Source organism: Truncatella angustata (genome assembly GCF_020726525.1).
Source record: "Truncatella angustata strain MPI-SDFR-AT-0073 chromosome Unknown BKA67scaffold_7, whole genome shotgun sequence".
NCBI classification, from domain to species: domain Eukaryota; kingdom Fungi; phylum Ascomycota; class Sordariomycetes; order Amphisphaeriales; family Sporocadaceae; genus Truncatella; species Truncatella angustata.
This window is the reverse complement of record NW_025763387.1, coordinates 2,706,023-2,731,628: the sequence shown is the minus strand read 5'-3', so window position 1 is coordinate 2,731,628 and position 25,606 is coordinate 2,706,023. Positions and strand designations below refer to the sequence as shown.

Below are 25,606 nucleotides of genomic sequence, written 5' to 3'. Positions count from 1 at the left end.
GAATTGTAGGAACATGATCTGCAGAATACTGGTGGAACAATATAAGGAATCTGAAATGCTTGAGTCTTGATCAACCTTTAAACAATGCCTTTTGTCAGACCTGATTTTCGGTCACGTTTGTGTACGCTGTTCAAGTGCGATGCCTTTAAAGACTGTGTGGCGTATTTTGTTGCACACATAGATGCATATATATCCTTTGTTGTCTCTCACCTGATATTAGTATCCTGAGATTGCCAGCTTCCGGGGACACTAATCACTAGACCAGATTGACTTGATTATGGTGAGAAATATATAAATGGAGAAAAAAGTATTCGTGACATGAGCATTTAGACGTTCCTTTCTTATGGATGGTGTTTCATTTGCGAGGTTTTCAAATTGATATATTTCCAGAATGGTGCATATTGTCAATGTTGCTGATCTGTGATGCCATGATTAATGTTAAGAATATTAATTTGACAGGTCATCGCTATTATAGACACGTCGCTTGTGGTGATCAATAGGAGCCTATTCATGTACCTAGTTTGGTTGCTACAGATGGATACCTAGGGCCACACCTCAGCCATCCATTAGGCTACATCTTTTTTAGTAATTGGATATAAGTTTTGAAATATATTTTTTCAGCTTAGAATCGTCGTATGAACTCAAGTTATACCGCAGGAATACAATTCGGCACTACTCTTTTACATAAATAGACGAATTGGTGGATTTGTGTAAACATGATCCTTCTGTGCTTACCATAACCACAAATCTGCGCTCAAAATATTAGTGGTGCCACTCTGGTGTCACATATGCAAGATAACAAGAACAGACGGCTCGTACAATCTTTGCAAGTTAATTATAGTTTCAACGGTACCCATATGTATCGACCCTTGTATTATGCATGCCACTAGATTTTCTGAGCCGTTATTGGTGCGATGCAAGTAAGAGGCAAACCTCAATATGCACTTTGCAGTATTGTATAGCACTCTGTAACAATTCATCGCTATCGCTAGGCCAAATCGCTCATTGTTTGCTGAACTGAATATTTTCTTTCAGTTTTCTTTCTTTCTGTTATCCTCACCTATTGTCATGGAGGCCATTTTAGATGACATCGCCATTGCGCAGCCACCAGAGAAGTTGATTGCGTTGAAACTCAAGCTTGAAGAGCTGGCTGCGAATGCTCTTAGTATAAATCCACGCAAGTTGCGAAACAAGAGCCACAAAACATGGCTGGCACTAGGTGGAGATTCCTTAACAGCCGTGAGCTTCATGGGCGCATGCCATGAAGCCGGCTTTGATGTTGATATTTCAAATGTTGTTCAAGCCAAAAGTCTTGACGACTTGATTGAGAGGATTGCGAAGATACACGGATTTGCTCACCCAGCCATTAATGGCAACGGAAGTTTGCGTCATTCATCGGAACGACCCCTTTCAGAGGGACTACGCGTGGTACTGAACGGGTCTATTGATGAGGTTGAAGGCGTCGGACCTTGCTCCCCCATGCAGGAAAACTTTATCGCGCTGCAAAGCGTTGATACTCAGGCATACCAACTGCAGGTGGCGATGACCATAGCTTCTACCAATCCTGCAGTCGTGATCAATATCAACACAATCGAGCAATCCTGGAGAGCGGTGGTGAGAAGACACGCAGCTCTTCGAACCACATTTTTGGAGAGCGTGGACCGCCCTGGACGGTTTGAACAGGTCGTATGGAAAGATATCAACCCCCGAATCAGCGTCCTACAATTGGCCGAGGCTCAGAATACTACATCTTTCGAGGAGCATAGCTCCAAATTTCCTCATCATTTAATCCTGGCACGAGCACCAAACAACAGCCTTTTCTTACGACTGATCGTTTCACATGCTATAGTCGACGGCGTGTCGATTGAGTTGCTGTTCCGAGATCTATTGCAAGCCTTAACAGGAACTCTTCCTACCGATGGACACATGAGGTGTGATGACTTTCTAGCAGCGCAGCAACCAGATACTTCCATCGAGGCCCTCGACTATTGGTCTCGATATACCGAGGCCTTCGAGGGCAGTTTTCTGAGTAGCACCAAATTGGAACCAACGAAACCGACACGCTTGTACACCATCGATCAAGACATGCTCCTCCCGCCGGAGTTGGCCGAGAATCTCTTGGATCATTCAAACGCTACGTTGGCAAACGCGTGCCAGGTCGCATACGCGCTCGTATTGCGTAGTTACACTGGTACAAGCAAGGTCTGTTTCTCGTACACAGCCTCAGGCCGACAGAAGCGCATCAAGGGTTTACAGGACGCAGTTGGCAATTTTGTCAACACGCTTCCCTGCTGCATTGATCTTACGGCAAACCCAACTATAGCTGAGGTCATGGCTGGTACTCAGGGTGATTTCTTGCACAGTCTGCCATTCCAAGGAGCGAACTTGACCGGCAACCAAGAGGGAAGGGGTTTATCCATACAACAACTCAGTGACTCTCTTTTGTCATTCCAACGTCTAGTCCCCGAAGAAGAACTTGCCCAGGCGGGATTTGCCGTGAATATCTTGTCTTGGGATGCACCTTCAGATGTAGGTTGAAGAGCCACTTGCCATAAATTGAACACGAAGCAGTATCAGCAGCAGCTAACATAACTCGTGTGTAGTACAACTACACTTTGGCGATCTCTCTTGATAAACAACGATTAGGGTTCAGGCTTAGTGCCTGGGAATCGCTGACATCCAGAGAAGATGCCCTGAATATGATGCAACTCTTCCAAGACAGTCTCATGTTTGTGCTTCATGACACAAGCAAGCCTTGTTCTGATTTTATGGGGCTAACTGCGACGGACCAAGCGATAATAACTACTCGCAATGAAAACCCATATGGCGTCATACGTAACTGTGTTCATGACCAGGTATGGGCCATAACGAAGCAACAGCCCGACGACACAGCGGTCCATGCGTGGGATGGGGAGCTCACGTATAGTGAATTGCATAGCTCAGCTTGTCGACTGGCATCTAACCTGATTCGTTCCGGCTTAGAACTCGAAGAAAAGGTTGGTGTCTGCATGGACAAGTCCCAATGGGTGCCGGTTGTCATGCTAGCAATTCTGAAAGCCGGAGGTGTAGTGGTCCCCCTAGGAAACCAGTACCCACCAGATCGAATTCATACAATCGTTCAGAATGCCGAGGTGTCCATATTGTTAGCCGATCGAGTGCACGCAAAACGCCTGGAAGGCATTGTGCCCCATATAATTACAATCGACGCTGTATTTCTCGATCAACAACCGCCACCAACGGACACGGCTTGGCCTGCGGTGTCACCAGACAATGCAGCTTGGATCGTTCACACTTCTGGGAGCACGGGATTTCCCAAAGGCGTGGTATTGGAACACAAGACGCTTTGCGCACCAATGCATGTCCAGGCAGTCCGGTATAGCATGGGACGGTCCACACGGGCCCTGCAGTTCTCGGCCCATACATTCGACGTTGTCGTCAAGGACATATTCACTACGCTAAGTTTTGGTGGATGTGTCTGTATTCCCTCCGAGAGCGAAAGGCTCAACAACCTCAGCCTGACTATTAATACAATGAAAGTCAATTTTGCCACATTGACTCCGACTGTGGCGTCACTGCTCGATCCACGGGATGTACCTACGCTCGAGACGATAGTCTCAACGGGCGAGGCATTAAGCCCAACAGTTCTACAGCCCTGGCTGAAATACAGTCGTGTGAAATGGTTCAATGGCTACGGTCCTTCGGAATGTTCTCATGTCTCTACAATTAACGGACCTATCACACGTGCTGAGGATGGATCCAATATTGGATTTCCTGCAGCGAATTGCCTTTGGGTGGTAGACCCCCTCGATTACCACCGTCTCAGTCCAATCGGTGCGGTAGGGGAACTTTTAATTGAAGGTGCCATTGCGCGCGAGTATCTGAACGATCTGGCAAGTACTGTGGCGGCTTTCATTGTTGACCCAGATTTCCTGAACCGGCTTGGCTTGGCGCCAGGTCGGCGTATGTACCGTACCGGAGATCTAGTTCGACAAAATAAGGACGGGACCTTGACATACCTGGGTCGTAAGGATACGCAGATTAAGATCCGTGGTCAGCGAGTTGAGGTAGGAGAAATTGAGACTCGAATCTCACAATCGCTGCCAGGAAGCCCCCTCGTCTGTGTGGACTTGCTACATCCAAGAGATAATCTCTTGGGATCGTCCATGTTAATCGCAGCGATCGAGATACATCAGGTGACGTCCCCACAGGTCATAGCACCGGGCACGCTATGCGAAGCATCCGAAAGTATGCAAGATTTATTGCAAAGCCTGCATACCAAATTACTTGACGGATTGCCTCTCTACATGGTTCCAAATCACTTCGTACCTTTCGTTATGCTGCCCAGGAATGCATCGGCCAAAATGGACCGACGTGCTACACGCGAGATACTCGGTAGACTAACGGAACGAGAGCTCGCAAGCTTTAAACCAACAAATGTCACACGTACCATATCAACAGAAACAGGAAGGCGCCTCCAGGCCATTTGGGCCGAGGTGCTTGGGCGTACTACAGCAGAGATCGGCGAGAATGATCACTTTATGCAGCTTGGTGGTGATTCAGTGGTAGCCATGCGTATGGTTGGCATCGCTCGGAAGAGTGGCTTGCTTCTCTCAGTGTCCGACATTGTGCAACACCCGCGATTAATTGACCTGGTGAGGGTCGTTGATGGCTTTGATCAGACGGCGGAGCAAGCCGCAAGAGATGATTCTCGAGCCTTTGAGTTGTGGGACGGATACCTCTCTGCCAGCACCACTGAACAGGAAGCACTCTTGGCCGGTGTAGCAGATCAGTGCGGCATTCCTCCGAGCCATGTGGTAGACGTATATCCTGCTTCACCACTTCAGGAAGGTCTCATGGCAATGACATCTCAGTATCAGGGAACCTATGTTGCTCAACAGGTATTCCGTATGGAAGCTAGAATTGACATCGAAAGGTTCCAAGAGGCCTGGGAGAACGTAGCATCATCCCTTGCGATTATGCGGACCCGAATTGTTTATACGCCGGGCGCAGGTTCGGTACAAGTGGTAATACGAGATGCACCACGGTGGACTGTATCAACTGACCTAGCCGCTTTTCTGAAAGAAGATCGAGAAGCCTCATTTGCCTATGGGACTCCGCTGCACCGATTTGCCATCATCGATGACAGCAAAAAAGGTGGTCGATATTTCGCATGGACAGCCCACCATTCTGCATACGATGGGCAGACTGTCACCAGAACGCTGACGATGGTCGCCCAGGTCTTCCAGGGAGGCACATGTGAAGCTGTCATTCCGATCACACGTTTTATTCGTTCTCTTGGACAAAGTAGCCAAAATGTGGGATGGGAGCGCTCCAAAAAATATTGGAAAAAGGAGCTCCTAAATGCTCAATTGACGCGGTTTCCAGAGTTACCTAGTCCCTCGTACCGCCCGTTTGCTGACGGCGTGATGAGACATCACTTCAAGCCATTGGACCAACTAGAGAAATCCAACAGGCATGGCAGCCGCGTCTCGTTAGCCATTCTGTTGCGAGCAGCATGGGCTTTGGTGGTTGCCGGCGGCACAGGCAACGATGAGGCCATGCTTGCGATCGTCCTCTCGGGTCGCGATGCGCCTGTTTTCGGCATCGAAGATATTGTCGCGCCCACCATCACCACCGTTCCTGTCAGAGTCCGCCTTGATCGGAGCCAGGCCGTGACCGATTTCCTCTCCGCGATTGATGCACAAAGTAAGAATATGGCACCCCACACGCAGTTTGGACTTGCCAATATTCGTCGTGAAGTTTCGGATGTGGGCCACAATTTTGATCCCGGCCACCTGTTTGTGGTGCACTTTGGAACTCCGCCAGAAGACATCACGGCCGCTGCCACTCTCGGTCTAGAGAGAATGGCTGGGGAAAGACAAAACTTCGAAGGGTATGCCCTCGTGGTCGAATGCTCACTTGATGATAAAGGCACAGACATCGTAGTGGAAACGCATTTTGACACTAAAGTCCTCACTCCGGAACGAGTAGCAGTGTTACTGTCACGGCTGGACCACATTACGCATGAGTTGGAGCGTTACAACGTCCCAGATGCTGCCTTAGACAATTCTCAGAGGAGCCGCACCATTGGCAACATTGATGTAATCACCACGAGTGAAAAGGAGAAACTCATGAGCTGGAACAGACCGCCTCCTGATGCTTTTCGAGGCACTTTGGATCAGTTAGTCGCAAAACAGATCGCAGAAACCCCGCAAGCTCTGGCAGTCTCTGCAAGGGGTTGTGAGCTGACTTACTCTGAGCTCGACGACGCCGCTGGCCGTCTGGCACAGCTCCTGGTCGTGGTCGGGGTTGGCCCCGAGGTTCTCGTCGGGGTCTGCATGGACAAGTCTGAATATTCCGTAATTTCCATGTTGGCGATCTTGCGGGCAGGCGGTGGTGTGGTACCGCTTGGGATACAAAACACCACTGCCCGGATGCAAACTCTCGTTACTGATGCAGAGATTTCGGTCGCCTTGGTCGACGTGGCGCAGGCCAAGCGATTTAATGCATTGAGTCTTCATACAATTGTCGTCAACGCCACTCTGCTGAAGTCCCTGCCAGGCCAGGGTAGCAATACATCTATACTCTCGCGAGCCAGTCCGAACAATCCAGCGTGGATGATCTTCACCTCAGGCAGTACAGGAGTCCCGAAGGGCGTCGTTCTGGAACACCAAGCTTTGTGCCATGGTATCTTAGCCGCGGGAGTGCGGTTTGGTGTAACACCCGCGACCCGAACTTTCCAATTTTCTGCCTTCACGTTCGATGTTAGCATTACTGATGTATTCACCACTTTGACCTATGGGGGCTGCATTTGCATGCCGTCGGAGAGAGATCGTACTGACGACTTGGTCGGCGCCATGAATGACTTCGCTGTCACACTAGCGGTGTTGACCCCCACCGTAACTGCCTTGCTTGACCCTGAGACAGTACCCGCATCCCTAGACACCATCGTTCTTGTAGGCGAAGCTATTAAACCAGAGGCTGTCGAGCCCTGGGCGGGTCATATCAAAGTTTTCAACGCCTACGGACCGGCCGAATGTTCAATATATTCTGTCATCAACGGTCCAATCCTTCGCCCGGAGGACGCACCCATCATTGGATCCAATGTGTCCAACCGATTATGGATAACACATCCCTTGGACCACAATTCTCTAGTTCCCATTGGCGCCCCGGGTGAACTACTTATCGAAGGGCCGTCGCTAGCTCGCTCATACCTCCATGATCCTAACAAGACAGCCGCTTCTTTTGTTGTTGACCCTGATTTCGCCACTTCACTGAACCTCGCACCCGGGCGCCGCATGTATCGAACTGGTGATCTTGTCCGACAGAATCCCGACGATGGGTTGTTGGTTTGTCTAGGCCGTCTCGATGCCCAGATCAAAATCCGTGGCCAGCGGGTGGAAGTGGGAGAGATTGAAAGTCACATTGTGCGTTTGCAGCCCGCGATACATCGCGCATGTGTTGATCTTGTATCGCTGCGCGATTCGTCAGAACCATTGCTCCTGGCCGCGGTGGCGCTTCCTAAGGGTCTCGAAGATAAGAGGAACAGCCTGGACAATGATGATCATCAACCCGAGATTGCAGAGGCAATTTATAGGCCTTCCCCTCCAGTAAACGCATTCTTAGGAGAACTCCGCGGCTATCTCGCGAAAGTTCTGCCCCTCTATATGGTCCCCACGCACTTTGTGCCCATGGACCTGCCTGTAAACGCCTCTGGAAAATTGGATCGACGTGCAAGTAGAACCATACTAGAAAGTCTCACCCGCAAACAGCTGCTAGCATTTGCGGTAGACCGAAGAAACAAGGCAGAGGACCGTTTGCTCTCAAAGACCGAGGAACAGCTTCGTTTACTGTGGGCTCAAGTACTCGGTCTCCAAGCCGGAGAAGGTGGCACCGCCGAAGATGACTTCTTTGAGCTCGGAGGTGACTCTGTAGCGGCTATGAGACTCGCCGCGGCGGCGCGAAACGCACCGCTGCCTATGCAACTTGGAGTGAGACAGATTCTCCAGAACCCACGGCTTGTAGATATGGCACGGGTGTCCGGTGAGAACACAGCCGCGGCAGTGGCTGTTGCCGCGAAAGCAGATCCCAAGCCTTTTGAGCTTTGGAGCGGCTTCCTTGAAGCCACTGTCGACCAACAAAAGGCTTCACTAAGTACTCTCATCAAGCAATGCAAGGATATTGCCGGACCTGAGGACATTATTGACGTGTATCCTACTACGTCGTTACAAGAAGGTTTAATGGCCATAACATCTAAGCAGACGAGTGCCTACGTAGCGCAGCAAGTCTTCCGGCTGGGAGCAGATGTCGATATATCCCGCCTACATTGGGCTTGGGAGTTCATGAGCAGCAAACTGTCTATCCTCCGCACACGTATCGTATACACGGCTCAAGGTTCTTTGCAGGTTGTTGTGAAAAGGGCCCAAGAGTGGGTGTATGTTACTGGCTTGAGTAGTTATCTCGCACAAGATCAGTCGCAGCCTTTCGCTTATGGGACGTCGCTGCATCGCCTCGCGATTATTCAAGACGAGTCAAGCAAGTATTTCGTCTGGACGGTCCACCATGCGGCATATGATGGATGGACACTATCGCTCGCGTTGCGCATGCTCGTGCAAACGTATCAGGGCGAGCAAGGAAGCTTAATGGCGACGCCAATTCCGCGCTTCATTAGATACCTACAGCAAGTTGACGAAAACGCCTTGAACGCGTACTGGAGAAGCCAGCTCCAAGACGCCCAACTTACCCGCTTTCCCTCTCTTCCATCCTTGACATACCAGCCACATGCCGGCAGTCTCCTCCGAACATGCATCAACGGCTTCTTGAAAAGTCACCGTGGCGTTAGAAATGGCACCATAAACGACACCTCTAAGGCAACAATTCCATTGGGCGTTCTGTTGCGAGCGGCGTGGGCTGCAACCGTCGCGGCCTATACGGGAAACAATGAGGCCACATTCAATGTTTCTCTCAGTGGTCGGGACGTGCCTGTTCAAGATATCGCCAATGTGGTGGGGCCCACCCTCACAACCGTTCCGGTCCGAATAGTGCTGAACAATGCACAATCTGCGGATGATTTCCTTGATGCCGTAAACAAACAAGCCAAAGAAATGGTTACTTTTGCTCATGCTGGTCTGCATAGAATTCGGAACGCGGTGCCCGGACTCGGCGCAGACTTTGACGCAGGACACTTGTTCATCATACAGCCCGCACCCACAGAAGCTGAAGGTTCTGGACTCGAAGCGATTGGTTTGGAGCTTGAAACAAACATAGCCGACAGCGCCGAGACTCGCGACTTTGGCGGGTACGCCCTCGCGGTGGACTGCACGGTTGATGCCGACTCTGTTGAGATTGAAATGCGCTATGATAGTGAAATTCTCCCGCCCGCTCGAGCAGCAGCCCTTCTGTCCCATTTTGAGCACACGATCCGGCAGCTGGACAGCCGCGACCGTGGAACTACCTTAGCCGACCTTGACCTCTTCAGCCCAGCCGATGCGAAGACGATCCAGACATGGAATAAGAACACACCGTGCGATACACAAGCTTGCATTCACGAGCTTATACACAAAATGGTGGAGGAAAACCCTGAAGCTCAAGCCATTGACGCTTGGGACGGGGAGTTTTCGTATGCGAAGCTCTATGCGACCGCTCGTCAGCTTGCCCAGCATCTCGTTAGTGATTGTGGGGTGAAGCCTGAGACCACCGTCGGGCTATGTATGGATAAGTCTTGCTGGGCCGTCATATCCATGCTCGCAATCCTGATGGCTGGTGGCGCCGTAGTGCCCTTGGGTATCCAACAACCCCTGACTAGGGTTGCAACCATTGCGCAGGACGCGAGTATTTCCACTATCCTTGTAGATAGCAGGCATGCGCAACGTCTCGCGCAACTGGAAGGGATCTCACCCTGCCTTGTTACTGTGAACGGCACTTTCATGGAAGCTCTGCCACTGCTGCCTCCCATGACTAGTGGGCCATTGTCCAATCGCGTTCTGCCTAGCAACGCGGCTTGGGTCGTATACACATCTGGTAGCACAGGCGTACCCAAAGGCGTGGTTTTAGAACACAAGTCGCTTTGTAGCAGCTTCCACGCACATGGTCCCCGGGTTGGATTCGGGCGCGATACAAGAGCTCTCCAATTCTCCGCCTTCACTTTTGATAATGCTATCGAGGATATTTTGTCTGTACTAGTGTTCGGAGGTTGTGTTTGTGTTCCATCTGAGGATCAGCGTCTTAACACCCTAGCCGACACAATCCGCCAGCTGAATGTGAATTTAGTGAATGTCACACCAACTGTAGCGTCGCTGATTAATCCAGCTGATGTACCCATGGTTAAGACTCTGTAAGTAAAAAACAACATGTTCCTCCCTCGTCGTGGAGTTGGAAGCTGACGATGTCTCTCTTTCAAATCTTCAGTCTCCTCGGTGGAGAAACAGTCAGCCCCGCTGTGGTGGAGCAGTGGCTAGGACACGCCAAGGTAATCAATACATACGGTCCAGCGGAATGTTCCGTTGATGTCGCCTGCTCTGCGCCCATGCAGCAACCACGCGACGCATACACCATTGGTTTCCCGCTCGGCGTCTGTTTCTGGGTTGCCAGCCCGTCTGACTACAACCGCCTAGTACCAATAGGGATGCCAGGTGAACTCCTAGTAGAAGGCCCCCATCTCGGACGAGGATATATCAATGACCCCGAGAAGACAGCCAAAAGCTTTGTATGGGATCCGGATTTCGTCACGCAGCTGGGCTTGTCACCTCGGCGTCGCATGTACAGGACTGGAGACCTCGTCCAGCAGAATGCCGATGGTTCGCTGGTCCATCTTGGACGCATTGATACGCAAATCAAAGTTCGTGGTCAAAGAGTCGAAACAGGTGAAATCGAAAGCCATATCGTGCGGCTTCAGCGGGAGGTTCGCATTGCCTGTGTTGATTTGGTAAAGCCGAGTGATACGTCTAGTGACCCAATGCTCGTAGCAGCCATCGACGTTGGTGACTTTGGCCGCGATGAGAACGACAATGCAGAAGGTCTACTGCCGCAGATGGTGCGGCGGCCGACGAATGCCCTTAATGCCATGATCGAGAATTTGCGCAACGAATTGTTTTCGGTTCTTCCACGCTACATGGTACCGCATTTTGTGTCAATGACAAGCCTGCCACAAAATGCTTCTGGTAAGTTAGACAGGCGGGTTACACATGGGATCCTCGCTGGTCTTAGCCGCGAACAGCTTGGAGTGTTTGAAGCAACAATGGACAACTTCGAAGACAGAGTTCTGTCCCCCATGGAGGATCAACTACGCCGTATCTGGATCAAAGTTCTAGGGTGCTCGTCCAAAATTGGTGTCCATGCCCATTTCGTTCAACTTGGAGGCGACTCCGTTACTGCGATGCGTATTGTTGCAGCAGCCCAAGGCGAGGGCATCCGCATTGGAGTGGCCGATATACTCCAAAGTCCGCGCCTATCCGACCTTGCCTGTGTAGCTGAGAATTACATCGTAGCCAGAGCCTCCGTGGAAGATCCTTCCCCGTTCCAACTCTGGCATGGTTTCAGTGAGGCCAGTGCGCAGAAGCAGAGAGAATGGCTTTTCGATATTGCCGACCGGTGCGGTGTGTCATCGGAAGACATCGAAGACATTTATCCCGCAACGCCTCTTCAAGAAGGTCTTATGGCAGTGACAGCTGAGCAACCCGACGCATACTTTGCTCAATTCAAATTCCGCATGCGTGATGTCGACTTGTTGCGTTTTAAAGCAGCCTGGGGTAAGCTAATGAATTCTCTCACAATTCTGCGGACTCGCATCGTGTACGACGCTGCCCGCGCAGCCTCGGTACAGGTTGTAGTGCGTAAAGCTCTGTCCTGGGGTCACGGAGATGATCTGCAAACGTATCTAGCCAATGATGAGGCACTGCATTTTGCGTATGGGACGCCTCTTCACCGTCTGGCAATTATCAAGACCACGGACGGCAAGGAAGATTACTTCGTGTGGACCCTACATCACAGTGCTTACGACGGGTATCAAGTTGCGTTGACGCTTAACATGCTGGCAAAACTCTACCAGACCGGAGGAGAGTTCTATCCTCCGCCTCCACCAATCCCTCGTTTCATCGAATATTTGCAGCGGAAAGACAAAGATCAGGTAGCTGCGTATTGGAAACAGCAGCTTGAAGGGGTTCCCCTGGCCCGCTTTCCTCCGCTACCGCACATCTCGTACCGCCCGCGGTCTAGTGCTTTCTCTCGATGGCGGGTACAGCATATTCAACAGCTCCATGGGGGCGCGCCGGTCGCGACACTCTTGCGAGCGGCCTGGGCTCTCACCGTCGCATCGTATACAGGAAGCACTGAAAGTATATCAGCTGTGGCCCTCGCTGGCCGCAACATCCCGGTCCTAGACATTGGTAATATGGCAATGCCTACTCTGACGACGGTCCCTATGAGAACGCGCTTCGATGATCGTACGCAGCTCGTTTCCGATCTTCTGGAGGGTATGGAGCGACAGGGCGAGGAGATGCAACCGTTCCTGCATACCGGTATGCAGCACATTCGCGCTGCAATGCCTGGTCTCGGAGCCGACTTTGACCCAGGCCATCTGTTTATCGTGCAACCAACGATGGGGGACAATGATGCAGACTCGCTCCAAACAATCGGCCTTGAAGAACTTGCCACTAACAAGGCAGATTTTAGTGGATATGCGCTCGCAGTACAGTGCATGGTTGATCCCAAAGGGACAGTGGATGTCGAAATGCTATACGACGACGAGATGCTTCCCGAATCCGTGGCGGAGGCTCTATTCTCACAGTTCGAACACATAATACAACAGCTAGAAACTCACAGCGGTTCTACGATTGGTGAACTCGATCTTTTGAGAGAGGCAGATGTGGAGCGAATAAGAAAATGGAATCAGCCCGTCCTGCAAGCAACCCCCCTTCGTGCCTGTATCCACGACCTCGTACAGAAAATGGTTGATGAACAACCGCATGCACAAGCTATATCAGCCTGGGATGGCGACCTGACCTATGCCGAATTGAACGAAACTGCTTCCCGGTTGTCACACCACTTAGTCAATATTGGTGTTGGGCCCGAAGTGACGGTAGGCGTCTGCATGGATAAATCGCTATGGGCAATGGTATCCATGCTGGCTATATTGCAAGCCGGCGGAGTAGTAGTAGCACTCGGCCCACAACACCCGCTGACACGCATTGAGGCAATCATTACAGATGCCGACATACGCGTGACGCTGGTCGACAAAGCACAAGCCCAACGACTGCAGGGTGTACCGCATCCAATTGTGGTCGACTCCCTGTTCATTCAGCAACTCCCAGCACACCCAGCACCTCCCCGCAGGACAGACCTGACACCGGACAATGCTGCTTGGATTGTGTACACATCAGGCAGCACCGGCACGCCCAAGGGGGTGGTCCTTGAGCACCGCGCACTATGTACCGGAATCGTCAGTCATGGCACCATCTTCGGCAACAGCACCCACACTCGTGCTCTTCAGTTTGCCTCACATACCTTCGGCGTCGTTCTAGAGGACATGTTTACCACACTTATCTTCGGCGGCTGCACGTGCATCCCGTCCGAGGACCAGCGCCTCAATATGAGCGAGCTAGCAGATGTTATCCGGCGCATGGAGGTTAATTTTGTCAATTTGACATCGACCGCTGCATCCATGATAGATCCGCACGAGGTCCCAATGGTTGAGACAGTAGTGCTAGGCGGTGAAGCCGTTCGGCCAGCCGTGGCGGAATTATGGCTGAAACACGCAAAGGTGCTTAATGCCTATGGCCAGAGCGAGTGCTCCGTTGAATCCGTTATTGGTCTAGTAGAGCACGAGCGAGACGCCGCCGTCATTGGTTCACCCATTGGTGGCTCCGTTGCTTGGGTGGTCGATACATCCAACTGGAACCATCTCGTTCCTGTGGGAACCCCAGGTGAGCTTCTGATCCAGGGGCCTCTCCTTGCGCGAGGCTATCTGAATGATGCAGACAAAACTTCTGCCGCATTTATAACGGATCCGGATTTTCTGATACGACTCGGTATCTTTCCGGGAACTGGTCACCGCATGTACCGCACAGGTGATCTAGTGCAGCAAAATTTTGACGGCTCACTTGTCTACTTGGGCCGTTGTGATTCTCAAATCAAAGTACGGGGCCAACGGGTTGAGCCCGGAGAGATTGAGAGTCGCATTGTACAACTTCACAGCGATATTTCTCATGCTTTCGTCGGTCTGGTGAGACCATGCGATGCACCTATCTCTGCTAATCCGGTGCTCGTAGCCGCTATCGAGCTCCGAGAACTCGTAGAGATTAGGTCATTTGACAAGATTGAAAATAAGCACGGATTACCGCGTGCCGTGCGATCACCTACACAACAGCTAACTGCTATGGTACAACACATAAGGACCGCTCTGCTCCAGGAGCTTCCTCCGCATATGGTTCCCAGCTATTTTGTGCCCATGTCAAATCACTTGCCGGTCAATGCGTCTGGCAAATTAGATCGACGAGCTACACATACTATTCTCGCCAGCTTAAATCGAGACCAACTCGAAGCCTCCAGCAGAACTGATAAAAAGACGAACAGAGCGCTATCGGCCACAGAAATCAAACTTCGTGAAGCGTATGCCGAGATCCTTGGCCGCCCTGTGGAAGAAATTGGGCCAGACGATCACTTCATTGAACTAGGTGGCGACTCTGTGGCAGCCATGCACGTCGTGGCGGCGTGCCGCAAGCGTGGCCTAACAGTTTCTGTACGTGATTTGTTGCAGAAGCAAAGTATCACGACTCTGTCGCCGTACGTACAAGAATGGACTCAAAACGACACACCTCAAAGTTCGGATCATAGACTGGCCGGGGTGTCATCAGCTGTGACCGACATTCAGGAGTGGATGTTGAACTACCATGTCGCGCGCCCTGATGTCGGCATGACGTATTTCGCAATGGATGCATCAGAAGCACTGGTAGGTGAGAGGATGGCTCATGCCTGTCGGAATCTACTGGGTTCGATTGAGACGTTGCATACGGGATTTGTCCTCGAGCAGGGAACCTGGAAGCGGATTGTACTCTCGCCGTTTGTCCCTGACGTGCAGACACATATCACAGATGGCACTATAGACGAATGGACTGCAGACTTCCTTCAGCGTGAAGGTTCCAAGCCCCTGCAGCCCGGTCGACCGCTAGCAGATATCGCGATCTGCACCACCAAGCAACAGGGAGGGCAACACCGTATCCTCTTCCGCCTCTCACACGCAATCTGGGACGGTATGTGTATACCAATATTCTGGTCGACCTTGCAAGAACTATATCAGAACGGCCATGCCAAGAAAGCTGCGACTTTTTCACAGTACGTCGCCCAAGTCGAGAAGCGTCGTACTCCCGAGTCCTCTAGATACTGGGCAAACTTGCTCAAGGGTGCGGACATGACACCTATTGGGCACACCACAACTCAGGCCAATGAATACGTGTACCGAGCGGGCGTGATAGGTCCCAAAATGATGAAGGTCGGCCAGAATCTACCTAAGGGCATGACCTGCGCAAACGTAGTCAAAGCGGCGTGGTCCGTGGTGTTAGCTCGACATGCAAAGCGCGCCGATGTTGTATTCGCAGATCTCGTCTCTGGTCGTGCTGGGGTCGACCCATCCGTGGCTGATGCTCTGGGCTGTTGTTCAACGCCGATTCCAGTGCGCGTCCAGCTAGAGCCTTCTTTGACGTATGCAGACCTGGTACAAATGTTGCAAGTTCAGCAGCTCGACAGCATTCCCTTCGAAACTTATGGATTCAACCGCATTGTTAGGGAGTGTACAGACTGGCCCGCAGATACAGTGGCCACCTCATGGATCAACCACGTCCCAACTCGCATGGCCGGTACACTCGACATCGACGGCACGGAGTACACACTTTGCCAGCCGAAACAACAAGAGGAGAAGAACTGGACATTTAGCGAGGCCCGAATCTCTTGGACGCACAGCAACAACATGCTTGAGTTTCATCTGGTTTATGCTATCAACAAAGTATCAAACAGGATTGCCCAGCGCCTCTACGACGAACTCGCTTCCACCTTAGAGCGAATTTTCACATCTCCTGACTCTTTGATTGGAGAGCAATTAACAATTGGCGCGACGAACAAAGTTTGGTTCGACAGGAACTGATTTAAAGAGGGGTCTGAACGCCAAGGAACGGGAATTGGCGTAGGCAATCTGGCTTCAGCCCATACAAATGGCTAGATTTTATCAAGCCTCTGTTGACTTAACATTCTTTAGTCTTACCTAATCCTAACCTCGCTCGTAAAGCTTGGCGTGTGAGTAATGAATTCTGGACAATGCCTACGCATGAGGAATCAAAGTAGTGGCATACGCTCCCGTTATCATTAATTACTGTCAACCTACTGGGATATAGTTATGTTGTAAGAAGTTCAAGATACCGCAGAAACACTGTTCAAGCAAAGAAGCACGAATTTTGAATTACAAATTAGAATAGTTCTGCATTACACCACACCACTTTGAGTTAGAGGTCAGGTGGCAATCGTTTCACTTGATCGGTACACAGTATGCGGCAGCATATGTCAACGAAAACAATACCAACTTTCGCTTGAGCACCACAAAATCACTTGCCCAAAACGGCCTGGCATTTCTTTTCGTGTTAGAAAGGCGTCAGAAGTGATTCCTCATCTCTTTACACTTTTCTAACCAGCTTGCTGAACTCCCAGAATGGGCAAGGGAACTTACCTGTGTCATGACACGTTTTGAATTGAGATATGACAAAGATATTGATCCTTTAATCCTTCAAGAATAACACACATTACTCTCGCTCTTAGGCCAGGCTTTACACGCATGCGATATTGCTAGTAAGAGAACACTAACAATGAACGATAGTTGATAATGCCACTACTAATAGTTACGCTCATTTAACTTCACACGGAAAGCGAATCCTGTTAAGCCAAGCCGCGTACTCAGTGATTACGCAGCGCCTCCTCGTCATTCTTACGGTCTTGGTCAAGTTTCAACAATAACACATTCGTGACTACACATGCTGGTGAATTGTGATTTTGGTAGTCGATGATGTGAGGCATTCACCTTGGACATACTGCCATTATGCAAGACCAACAAAGCGCCAGCGTCGATAACATTCAACCGGGTGAGCCATTTCCTCCTAGATTTTACAATGGTCATGTCGACACATTCGTTCCTCAGAATGTCTTCGTCTATACAATGTAAAGTCTTCCTTGAAAGGAAAATGCAAGTCTGAATTAGTTGCTGACCCGTTCCGCGTCCCCACGCATAGCCGCGAACTGGCTCGGCCATGAAATGACCAAGCTACGTTTGCTCCCCCAAATTATCGGGCATCGTGGGTACAGCGCTGCGTACCCCGAAAATACGATGGCTGCATTTCGTGGAGCGGTGGATGTTGGTGCTCACGGTATCGAAACTGACTTACATCTATCAAAGGATGGTGTTGTCGTTTTGTCGCACGTTAGTTCTCACAAGGTCACCCTAAAAGGAGTCCTCTGTCAAATCAGTCCGTGGATCAGGAAACCTAACCGCTTGAGACTAGGACGCGACATTGAACCGTTGCTTTGGCGAGCCGCATAAGGTTGCTGAGTGCGATTGGAGCTATCTACGCACACTTCGTACTTTACGCGAATGGAAGGAGCCAATGCCTTGTCTGGTAGATCTTCTAACGTACGTGGCCCAGCCCAGGATAGACCACATATGGCTGTTACTCGACATCAAGGTATAGTTCATGCTGACGCGATTTAAGAAAGTCGCATCGTTTTTCGATAACTAATGCTCTCTGTGCTATATGTAAAGAGAGATGATATTGCAGACGAGTTGTTCACTTCCCTTGTAGCGGCAATAGCTTCCGTTCCTGCAACCTCACGTCCGTGGAGTAAAAGGATCATACTTGGGGTCTGGGACGTAAGATTGAGCTCGATATGGTCAGCCTTGTGTTTTTGATGCTAATGAATAGATAGGCAGATTGGGTAGTGGCATGTCACAGATATCTTCCAGAATTCTCCGTCGTCTTAACGACATCATCGCCAGCCTATGCATCAGCAATACTTGCAGTCCCTGGTTTGCATCTCAGCCTACTCAACTACTCCTTTGCCACCGCCAGAGGGGCCCAAGTCATATTAGAAGCTAGGAAGAAGGCGCGGATGATTTTCTCATGGTCGGACAATGCGGAGGAGTGGATGGCTTTGAGCATACGCAACAGGATTGACGGCGTTATTACGGATGATCCCAAACGCTTTAATGATCTATGCAGTCAGTGGCAAGATGAGATGGTGCGGGAGAGGGCCAGTCGGTCGACCATATGGGAGATGAGCTTTTGGGCGGGTATTAATATCAATGTATGGGTATCAGAAACCATTTCTAACTTCAGGCAAGGCCCGCCAAGCATACAAGTAAAGAAAGCACTAGGTATATAACGAATACTCCCGGTATCCACACAAATCGATGGCAATCACTTGAGAGGAAGCTCATTTCCGTAGATTGGCCCTGTCCCACACTGGATCGCTGAGTGTATCCTTGGCGGATATAGAGTTCCGCAATGGTACTTGGTCAAGTCCAGGGGGCTGTCCATAACAGTGAAATTATTGGCATGATTCGCAGCACTATACACATAACCCCTAGCATTAATATCATTTAGAAAAAGAGACCCGCCTCTAACGACCGCATCAGATGTCGCATAACATATTATTTACTATGTGAACCTTTTACTTATCTGTAATCCTCAAATTAGGCCGCACGCGGCCATTCGAATACCGCCGAATCCTATTGCAACTCCCTCTAGCCACATGAGTATTGCGAGCTGTGGTCCGACTAAAGACGGCACCGCACCGAGGACACCGACAAATGGGTCGGGCGCGGGACTTTTCCCTAAGATGGCGTCGAAGATTGCTACGTGTGGTAAATTTGCGCCCATTGCATCCATGCTCCCAACAGCAAAGGCTCGTGCCATCGCCATCGCCATCGCCATCGCCATCCCCGTTGTTTCCTCCTGTGTCCGATTTACCAAGAATGACAGGGCTAATAGTAGTGATTGGCGTGTATAACGGCTGAAAGGACCCCACGTAGGTGAGGTCACTGGAAGGTGGCAGCCCATCGGGGCAGGTAACCATGTGACTACTGTGGCTGCCATTACGGCCCTCATTGCTCTCACTGTCACTAAAATCGTCTTCATCAAAGAAGTCGTCATCGTCATCTTCTTCTTCCTCATCGCATTCGCCGCTCGTATTCGCTTGATCTTCTCCATCGTCAACTTCCGAGCTTGTACTTTGTTCGTCATTGTCTTCCTCATCCACGTCGTCACTCATATATTCATCGCTGTCGTCTGATAGCTCATCCTCGTCCTCATCCTTAGGCCCCCCAAATATTTCACCAACCATGACGGGCTGATTAATTTTTAAATCAAAATTGAATGTAGGCCGAATGTACGTAGGTTCTGATGGTAAAAAGAGTTTGGCGCCACTTGAAGTTTTGTTTTGGAACACATTCATGACCCGCATTACGCGTCGAAATAGGTCCATGTCCTCTTGTGAGGGAGTACCAGTGTTCCCAACTGTGCCCATGGTGAGATTCATGCGTTTAGTCATCATTGTGAGGATAGTGAAGTCATATCACCAATCCCGCGACAAGTCAGGATATGATCAGTTCAGTAGGACGTCGACAAGAGGCCTGAATGTTGTTCTATCGATATCGGCGGCCTGTAAACTGGCTATCCGAGCGACTTGACGCTTCAGGTTTGCATACGCATTAGCCATGGCTCACCAATCACTACCACAGTCTTGCTCTTGTGTTAGTATGAAGTTGTGCCGTGTCAATCCGTGGCGCCACGAGTGGTAAAATACATGCATTGCAATTATGGTGCCACAATGGATTAAATAGGATCTAGTCCGGGGTTTCAACTATATCCCGCAGCTAAGAGTACAGGGCAGACAACAAAGTGCGGTGAGCAAATGCCGTCGGAGCCATTATGGTGCTGCATTGGTGCCACCCGTACAGTCGGCAATATTGCGGCGCCGCAAAGTCAGTCCCTCGACATGCGGAGAAGCCTGTAAGCGTGAGATTTCAGTGCATGGGTTGCTGTTGCTAATTTTAACTTGCAATGTCAGCGTCAGCATCACTAATGCTTGGACAACGGTCGTTGGCACGACCGAAGGCGAAAACTTGAAACTTCACAAAAAAGGCGAAGAAATGAAAACAAGAAGTGAAAGGGCTCATGCGCACACACCCTTGTATTCTTAATAGCTCCATAGCGCATTTTGCAACTGTACTATAACACCTGCTGGCTTTGATTGGTCGAATATAGACTTTCAAGCTCGAGGTCTAAGAAAACCGCAACCCCAAGTCTTACCCTTGCTCACTCGATCAATGTTGTGACATCTGGTGAGGAAACAGCGAACAGAAACGAGAAAAAATCATGGAATTTCGATCCATAAACCAGCAGCGGCAACAACCACAACCGTCAGCATGTTCGATCGAAGTTGAGAACTCATGGGGTCCTCAAGTCCATGGCTGCGGTACGGATTTTGACTTGACGCTCCTCTTCCAAGAGGTTGTACTATTCATTGGGCCGCTGGCTATAGCGATTTGCCTGTTTATGGTGCGCCTATGGCAGTTGATTCAAAGTGATTCTATTATCGCGTCTTCCCTGCTTCATCGGCTCAAAGTGGTGAGAACCACATCAATCGACCCTACTGTCCTCGGTAGGCTCACTAACCAGGGCTGCGCTAACAATATATTTCGTGTTCCAGGGTAGCTATGTACTGTTAACGCTCCTCCAATCCGCTCTTTTGGCGGTTCAAGTGTCCCTGCGGCCCTCACTGACCCAGGCAACGATTGCCGCCTCCTGTCTGGGGATTATTGGCGCCTTGATGCTCCTGGTCGTTTCGCATCTAGAGCATAATCGCTCGGTGCGAGGTTCAACGTTTCTGATTCTCTATTTAGGTTTTACTACCATAGCAGATGCGCTACGTGCTCGCACTCTATGGACCATGCCTCCAGAGAACGGCCCTGTGGCCGCCATCCTTACCGCCTTTTGTGCCTGTAAGCTCCTGCTCTTCATCCTCGAGCGCGGGCATAAAGAGGTCCAGCCCGGGATCCGCCAACCGACCCCCGACGAGGGAGCTGATATCGTTTCGCGGCTCTTCTTATGGTGGCTGCTTCCATTATTTAGGATGGGGAGGGAAAAGCCAACAATGACATCTGAGACGCTCCCCGATATTGAGCTCCGACTAACCGTCGCCCACCATCTGCAGAGCTCAGGAGCAAGCGATGGTGCCAGCGAGTTGAGCAAGTCATCCATTTTTCTGGACATATTAGCTTCACGAGGATCGTTGCTGTTGAGCGGTATACCCCCGCGAATCTGCTATACGGGTTTCCTTTTTGCACAGCCTTTCCTAGTTCAGCGAGCTACTGATTGGCTCTCGACTTCATTGGATGCCAACACCTACAAGGTCGGTGGCGGCCTCATTGCGGCCTACTTGATCGTGTACGTTGGTCTAGGGGTAAGTTCATTGTCATCCTGTTTCGCACATGCCACTTTATCATAATATGTAACAAGATAGTAACTGTGAAACATCCATACAGACAACACAGGCTTTCTATCGTCAATGTACGGCTCGCGCCATCACTGCTATCCGCGCCGACTTGGTTAGCATGATACATAACCACAGTCTGAAACTCAGCGCGTCTTCATCTGCCCAAGATTCAGCGTCTACCCTAATGAGCGCCGATGTCGAGCGGTTCGTGACGGGATCGCGCAACATGCACGAGTGTTGGGCGTGTATCATTGAACTCGCCCTGGGCCTGTGGCTCTTGGAACGGCAGATAGGTGTGGCCACTGCCGCAGCGGGAGGGCTAACCATTGTTTTCATCGGGCTAACATCCCTGGTTGTTGGAGCGGCCGGAAAGCGACAAAACGAGTGGCTCAAGGGTATGGAGACGCGCATCGTTGGTACAACGCAGGCGCTCAAGGCCATGAAAGGCATCAAGATGACGGGGATCGCCTGTACGATCCGCCGGGATATAATAGGCCTCCGGAGAGCCGAAGTCCGCAAGATGAGGAGGTTTCGGCAAATCCTTATGGTGGTTTTGTGGGCCATGTGGGTCCCCGTCGTGATGGCTCCTATCGTCGCCTTCACCTATTACAATGTCTCTATTGGCCCAAAGTCCGGATCGATCCTAACTCCTGCTATGGTATATCAGTGCCTGACCATCTTAAACCTGTTTGGCAACAACATTGCAACTCTTCTTGAAAGTTCTGTAAATCTTGTCACTGCAGGAGCTTCCCTCCTGAGAATTCAGGCATTTCTCCTCGGTGAAAATACACGTCATGACACTCGAGTGCTCATGTCATCGCGCCATCCACTGCCCGGTATTGATGACGACGAAACGCCACTCTTCCGTTCGCCTCGGCGGCTTTCAAACAATGGTATCCGCCTGCAGCGGTTGCGGCAAAGTCTCACCCACAGCCCTGCTGCTCTTCGACTTACTCGAGCGTGCGCTGGGTGGAGTACAGATGGGCCCTTGATTGTCAACGATGCGAATCTGGATGTATCTTCCCCAAATGTTGTGGCCGTGGTCGGTCCAACAGGCAGCGGAAAGACAACGTTACTCCAGTTACTCCTTGGAGAGACACAGTCCACCGAGGGCGTGGTCGGCATCACAACCCGACATATCGGCTACTGCAGTCAGACCCCGTGGCTCACTCATGCCTCTATCCGAGATAACATTATAGGGTCGGAAGGTTTCATGGAAATTTGGTACAACACCGTTGTTCACGCAACTTCCCTTCAGCAAGACCTCAATTTGATGACACTGGGTGACAGCACGATCGTTGGAGATGCGGGGAGTACTTTGAGCGGGGGACAGAAGAAAAGGATAGCCCTCGCCCGAGCAATATATTCCAGGGCACCAGTTCTCATTCTTGACGACCCATTTAACGGCCTTGATGGCCGCACAGAGAGTGCCGTGATAGAAGCACTGCTTGGACCTGAGGGACTGCTGCGCAAAAATGAAACTTTGGTCATATGGGCAACAAGCACGCGTACGTAAGAGCTGCTGCAGGTCAAACTTTTGATTTAAAAAGCTAATTAGTAGGTACAGTTCAGCAAGCCCGCCACGCTGACCGCGTCATTTCTCTCACCGACTCTGGCAACATTCGAAAGAGAGACTCTTTGTTGATAGCCAGCAGTAAGGCGAATACATCCTGGTTTAACGATGATTCCGGAGGCGAAGACTCCGCTGTCAACGTGGACACAGGTGCTCTCACCACCATGGAGGTCGTTGAGGGCATTGTTGTTGGCCCAGATCCATCGTCGAATGACGATAGTCATGCACCCGGAAAGAACCCTGCTGCTTACAGGTATTATATTGGTGGTGGTGGCAAGCGAAAATTTCTATTTTTTCTCTGCACAATCGCCATCTTCGTTGTTGCTGCTATGTTCAGTCGTTGAGTAGTTCCTTACCCTACAAGCTGGTATCTTGCTTGCAACCTTCGGGAGAATCGCAACTGACTCTTCACTAGAGGTATGGGCAGTTCGATGGGCCGATAACAACGTCATCGACCCTTCCCGCCTTCAAGGGTTCTATATTGGCATATATTTCGCGATTGGGGCCATCCAGCTAATTGCTTGGACTTTTGCGGGTCTGTATGTTTGATAGTCCAATGAATCCGCTCTCAGCTTTTATGGTATTTCCTGCTGATGCCTCCATTTCACTTGCAGGTTCTTCATATTCAGTATCGCCGAAAAGGCTGCCGATCGCTGCCATACAGTCCTCTTGGATACCGTCTTAAAGTTAGTTTCACGTCAGCCCCTATTTGTGCTCGTTGATCCGCCCAGTGGTATTTGGTGTCCTCTGTCGGTCGATGGAACACTGGCTGACCTGTAGGAAACTAGTGCGCCTATGTCATTTTTTGATTCTACAGCAGCTGGTAAAACCATTAACAGATTTAGTCAGGACTTGCAGCTCATAGACACTGAGTTGCCGTATAATCTGATGGGAACCGTTACGCAGTTTCTGGTTGCGTTTGGACAGTGCGGTATTATTATTTACGGATCCCCGTGGTCCGGCATAGCTATCCCCGTCGTTGCTATCGCCGTCTTTTGGCTCCAGCGCACCTATCTACCCACATCGCGCCAGCTACGGTTACTCGAGATAGAAGCTAAGGCGCCCTTATTCTCCAATTTTCTCGAGACCCTTAGCGGACTAGCGACAATCCGGGCGATGCGGTGGACATCGGCGTACATCCACAAGAACAAGTTGGCAGTCACAGCCAGTCAAAAGCCGTTCTACCTGCTCTTTGCGGCTCAGAACTGGCTAAATCTGGTGCTGGATCTGATTACGGCTGGTCTTGCTGTCACTATCATGTGCGTGGGCGTAGCTACGCGGTCGCAGGCCAACTCCACGCTCGGCTTAGCTCTCTTTAGCGCTGCCAGTTTCGGCGGGTCGGCCAAGAATGTAATACAGCATTGGACCCAGCTGGAGATCAGCATGGGTGCCATCGAACGTGTGCGTGCCTTCACTGTGAACACCGCTTCCGAGAGACAGGAACATGGCGGTCTCCAGGAAACTTCCGCATCCAAAGCAAGGTTTGGAGAGGGCAGCATCACGTTTTCTAACGTCTCTGCTAGATATAAGTGCGTAAAGTCCCTAAAACCCCTCGGTCTTAACCAATATTTTAACAACGGCGTTTATCTACAGACCATCTTTACCACTCGTCATCCGCAATATCTCCTTTAATATTCAGCCGGGTCAGCGATATGCAATCTGCGGCAGAACGGGGAGGTACGTACAGTTCTGAATCACCCTCCTTTGTAGCTGTAACTGAAAACGACAAGTGGCAAGAGCACGCTACTTGCGACGCTTCTACGTCTCATCCCTGTAGATAGTGGGCAAATAGCGGTCGACGGTGCGGACATTTCCAGAAGCGACCCTGACCATGTGCGATCACGATTCATTACCTTGCCCCAGGACCCGGTGCTGATCGGTGGAACGGTGCGCCACAACATGCAACTTTATGAACCCCACAGTACAGAACAGGAAATGATTACAGCACTCGAGGCCTTTGGCTTGTGGGATATCATTATACAGAAAGGCGGGATTGATACAGTAATGAATGACGAGCTTTTATCTCACGGACAGAGGCAGCTTTTCTGCTTCGCCCGGTCCACTCTGCAGAAAGGGAATATCGTCATCCTGGATGAGCCTTCCAGCCAGACTGACCGCGTCACCGAGCAGAAGATCGAGATGATGATTCGCAAGAGATTCGAGCGCCACACAGTCCTATGTATCGCGCACAAGCTTAGTACAATTTTAAGCTTTAACACAGTTATTGTCATGGAAGCTGGCTCGATTGCCGAGTCTGGTAGCCCTCACGCATTGCTTGAGGACCGTACGTCTCTGTTATCTACGTTGATGCAAAGCCAGCGCGAGCAGGATCAGCAGGTCTAGCTGACTTGAGAATGGTACGGATGTATAGAAGTATTCACCAACCATCATTTAGTCCAGAGGAAAGTTCTCAGCATATATAAAGTCGGTCTATCAACATCATGAACATCTGTAATTCCACTCCTCAATATATATCTTCATAGACTGGAACTTGTAAGGATTCATATG

The 25,606-nt window shown here is 50.5% G+C and overlaps 3 protein-coding genes across 3 annotated transcripts; 2 read left to right on the top strand and 1 right to left on the bottom strand.

Annotated features, from left to right (window-relative positions):
- Nucleotides 1-1,068: 1,068 nt before the first annotated feature.
- On the top strand, nucleotides 1,069-16,132 carry BKA67DRAFT_662034 (uncharacterized protein; the record flags this gene model as incomplete). The annotated part of the gene is made up of 3 exons (XM_046107927.1): nucleotides 1,069-2,529; nucleotides 2,604-10,333; nucleotides 10,408-16,132. 3 exons carry the CDS (start codon nucleotides 1,069-1,071, stop codon nucleotides 16,130-16,132), a joined length of 14,916 nt encoding a protein of 4,971 aa, XP_045955622.1.
- Nucleotides 16,133-18,641: 2,509 nt separating this feature from the next.
- On the bottom strand, nucleotides 18,642-19,929 carry BKA67DRAFT_576818 (uncharacterized protein). Its single transcript, XM_046103595.1, has one exon. The coding sequence runs from the start codon at nucleotides 19,579-19,581 to the stop codon at nucleotides 18,700-18,702; it is 882 nt and encodes a 293-aa protein (XP_045955621.1). The 5' UTR covers nucleotides 19,582-19,929; the 3' UTR covers nucleotides 18,642-18,699.
- Nucleotides 19,930-20,405: 476 nt separating this feature from the next.
- Nucleotides 20,406-25,441, top strand: BKA67DRAFT_522074 (uncharacterized protein; the record flags this gene model as incomplete). The annotated part of the gene is made up of 9 exons (XM_046098342.1): nucleotides 20,406-20,657; nucleotides 20,740-21,492; nucleotides 21,575-23,033; nucleotides 23,093-23,437; nucleotides 23,514-23,637; nucleotides 23,713-23,784; nucleotides 23,887-24,627; nucleotides 24,692-24,775; nucleotides 24,829-25,441. 9 exons carry the CDS (start codon nucleotides 20,406-20,408, stop codon nucleotides 25,439-25,441), a joined length of 4,443 nt encoding a protein of 1,480 aa, XP_045955620.1.
- Nucleotides 25,442-25,606: the final 165 nt, after the last annotated feature.

Bases quoted from the DNA above. Each gene is read 5' to 3' on its own strand.
- BKA67DRAFT_576818 (XM_046103595.1), bottom strand. From the start codon at position 19,581: ATGATGACTAAACGCATGAATCTCACCATGGGCACAGTTGGGAACACT.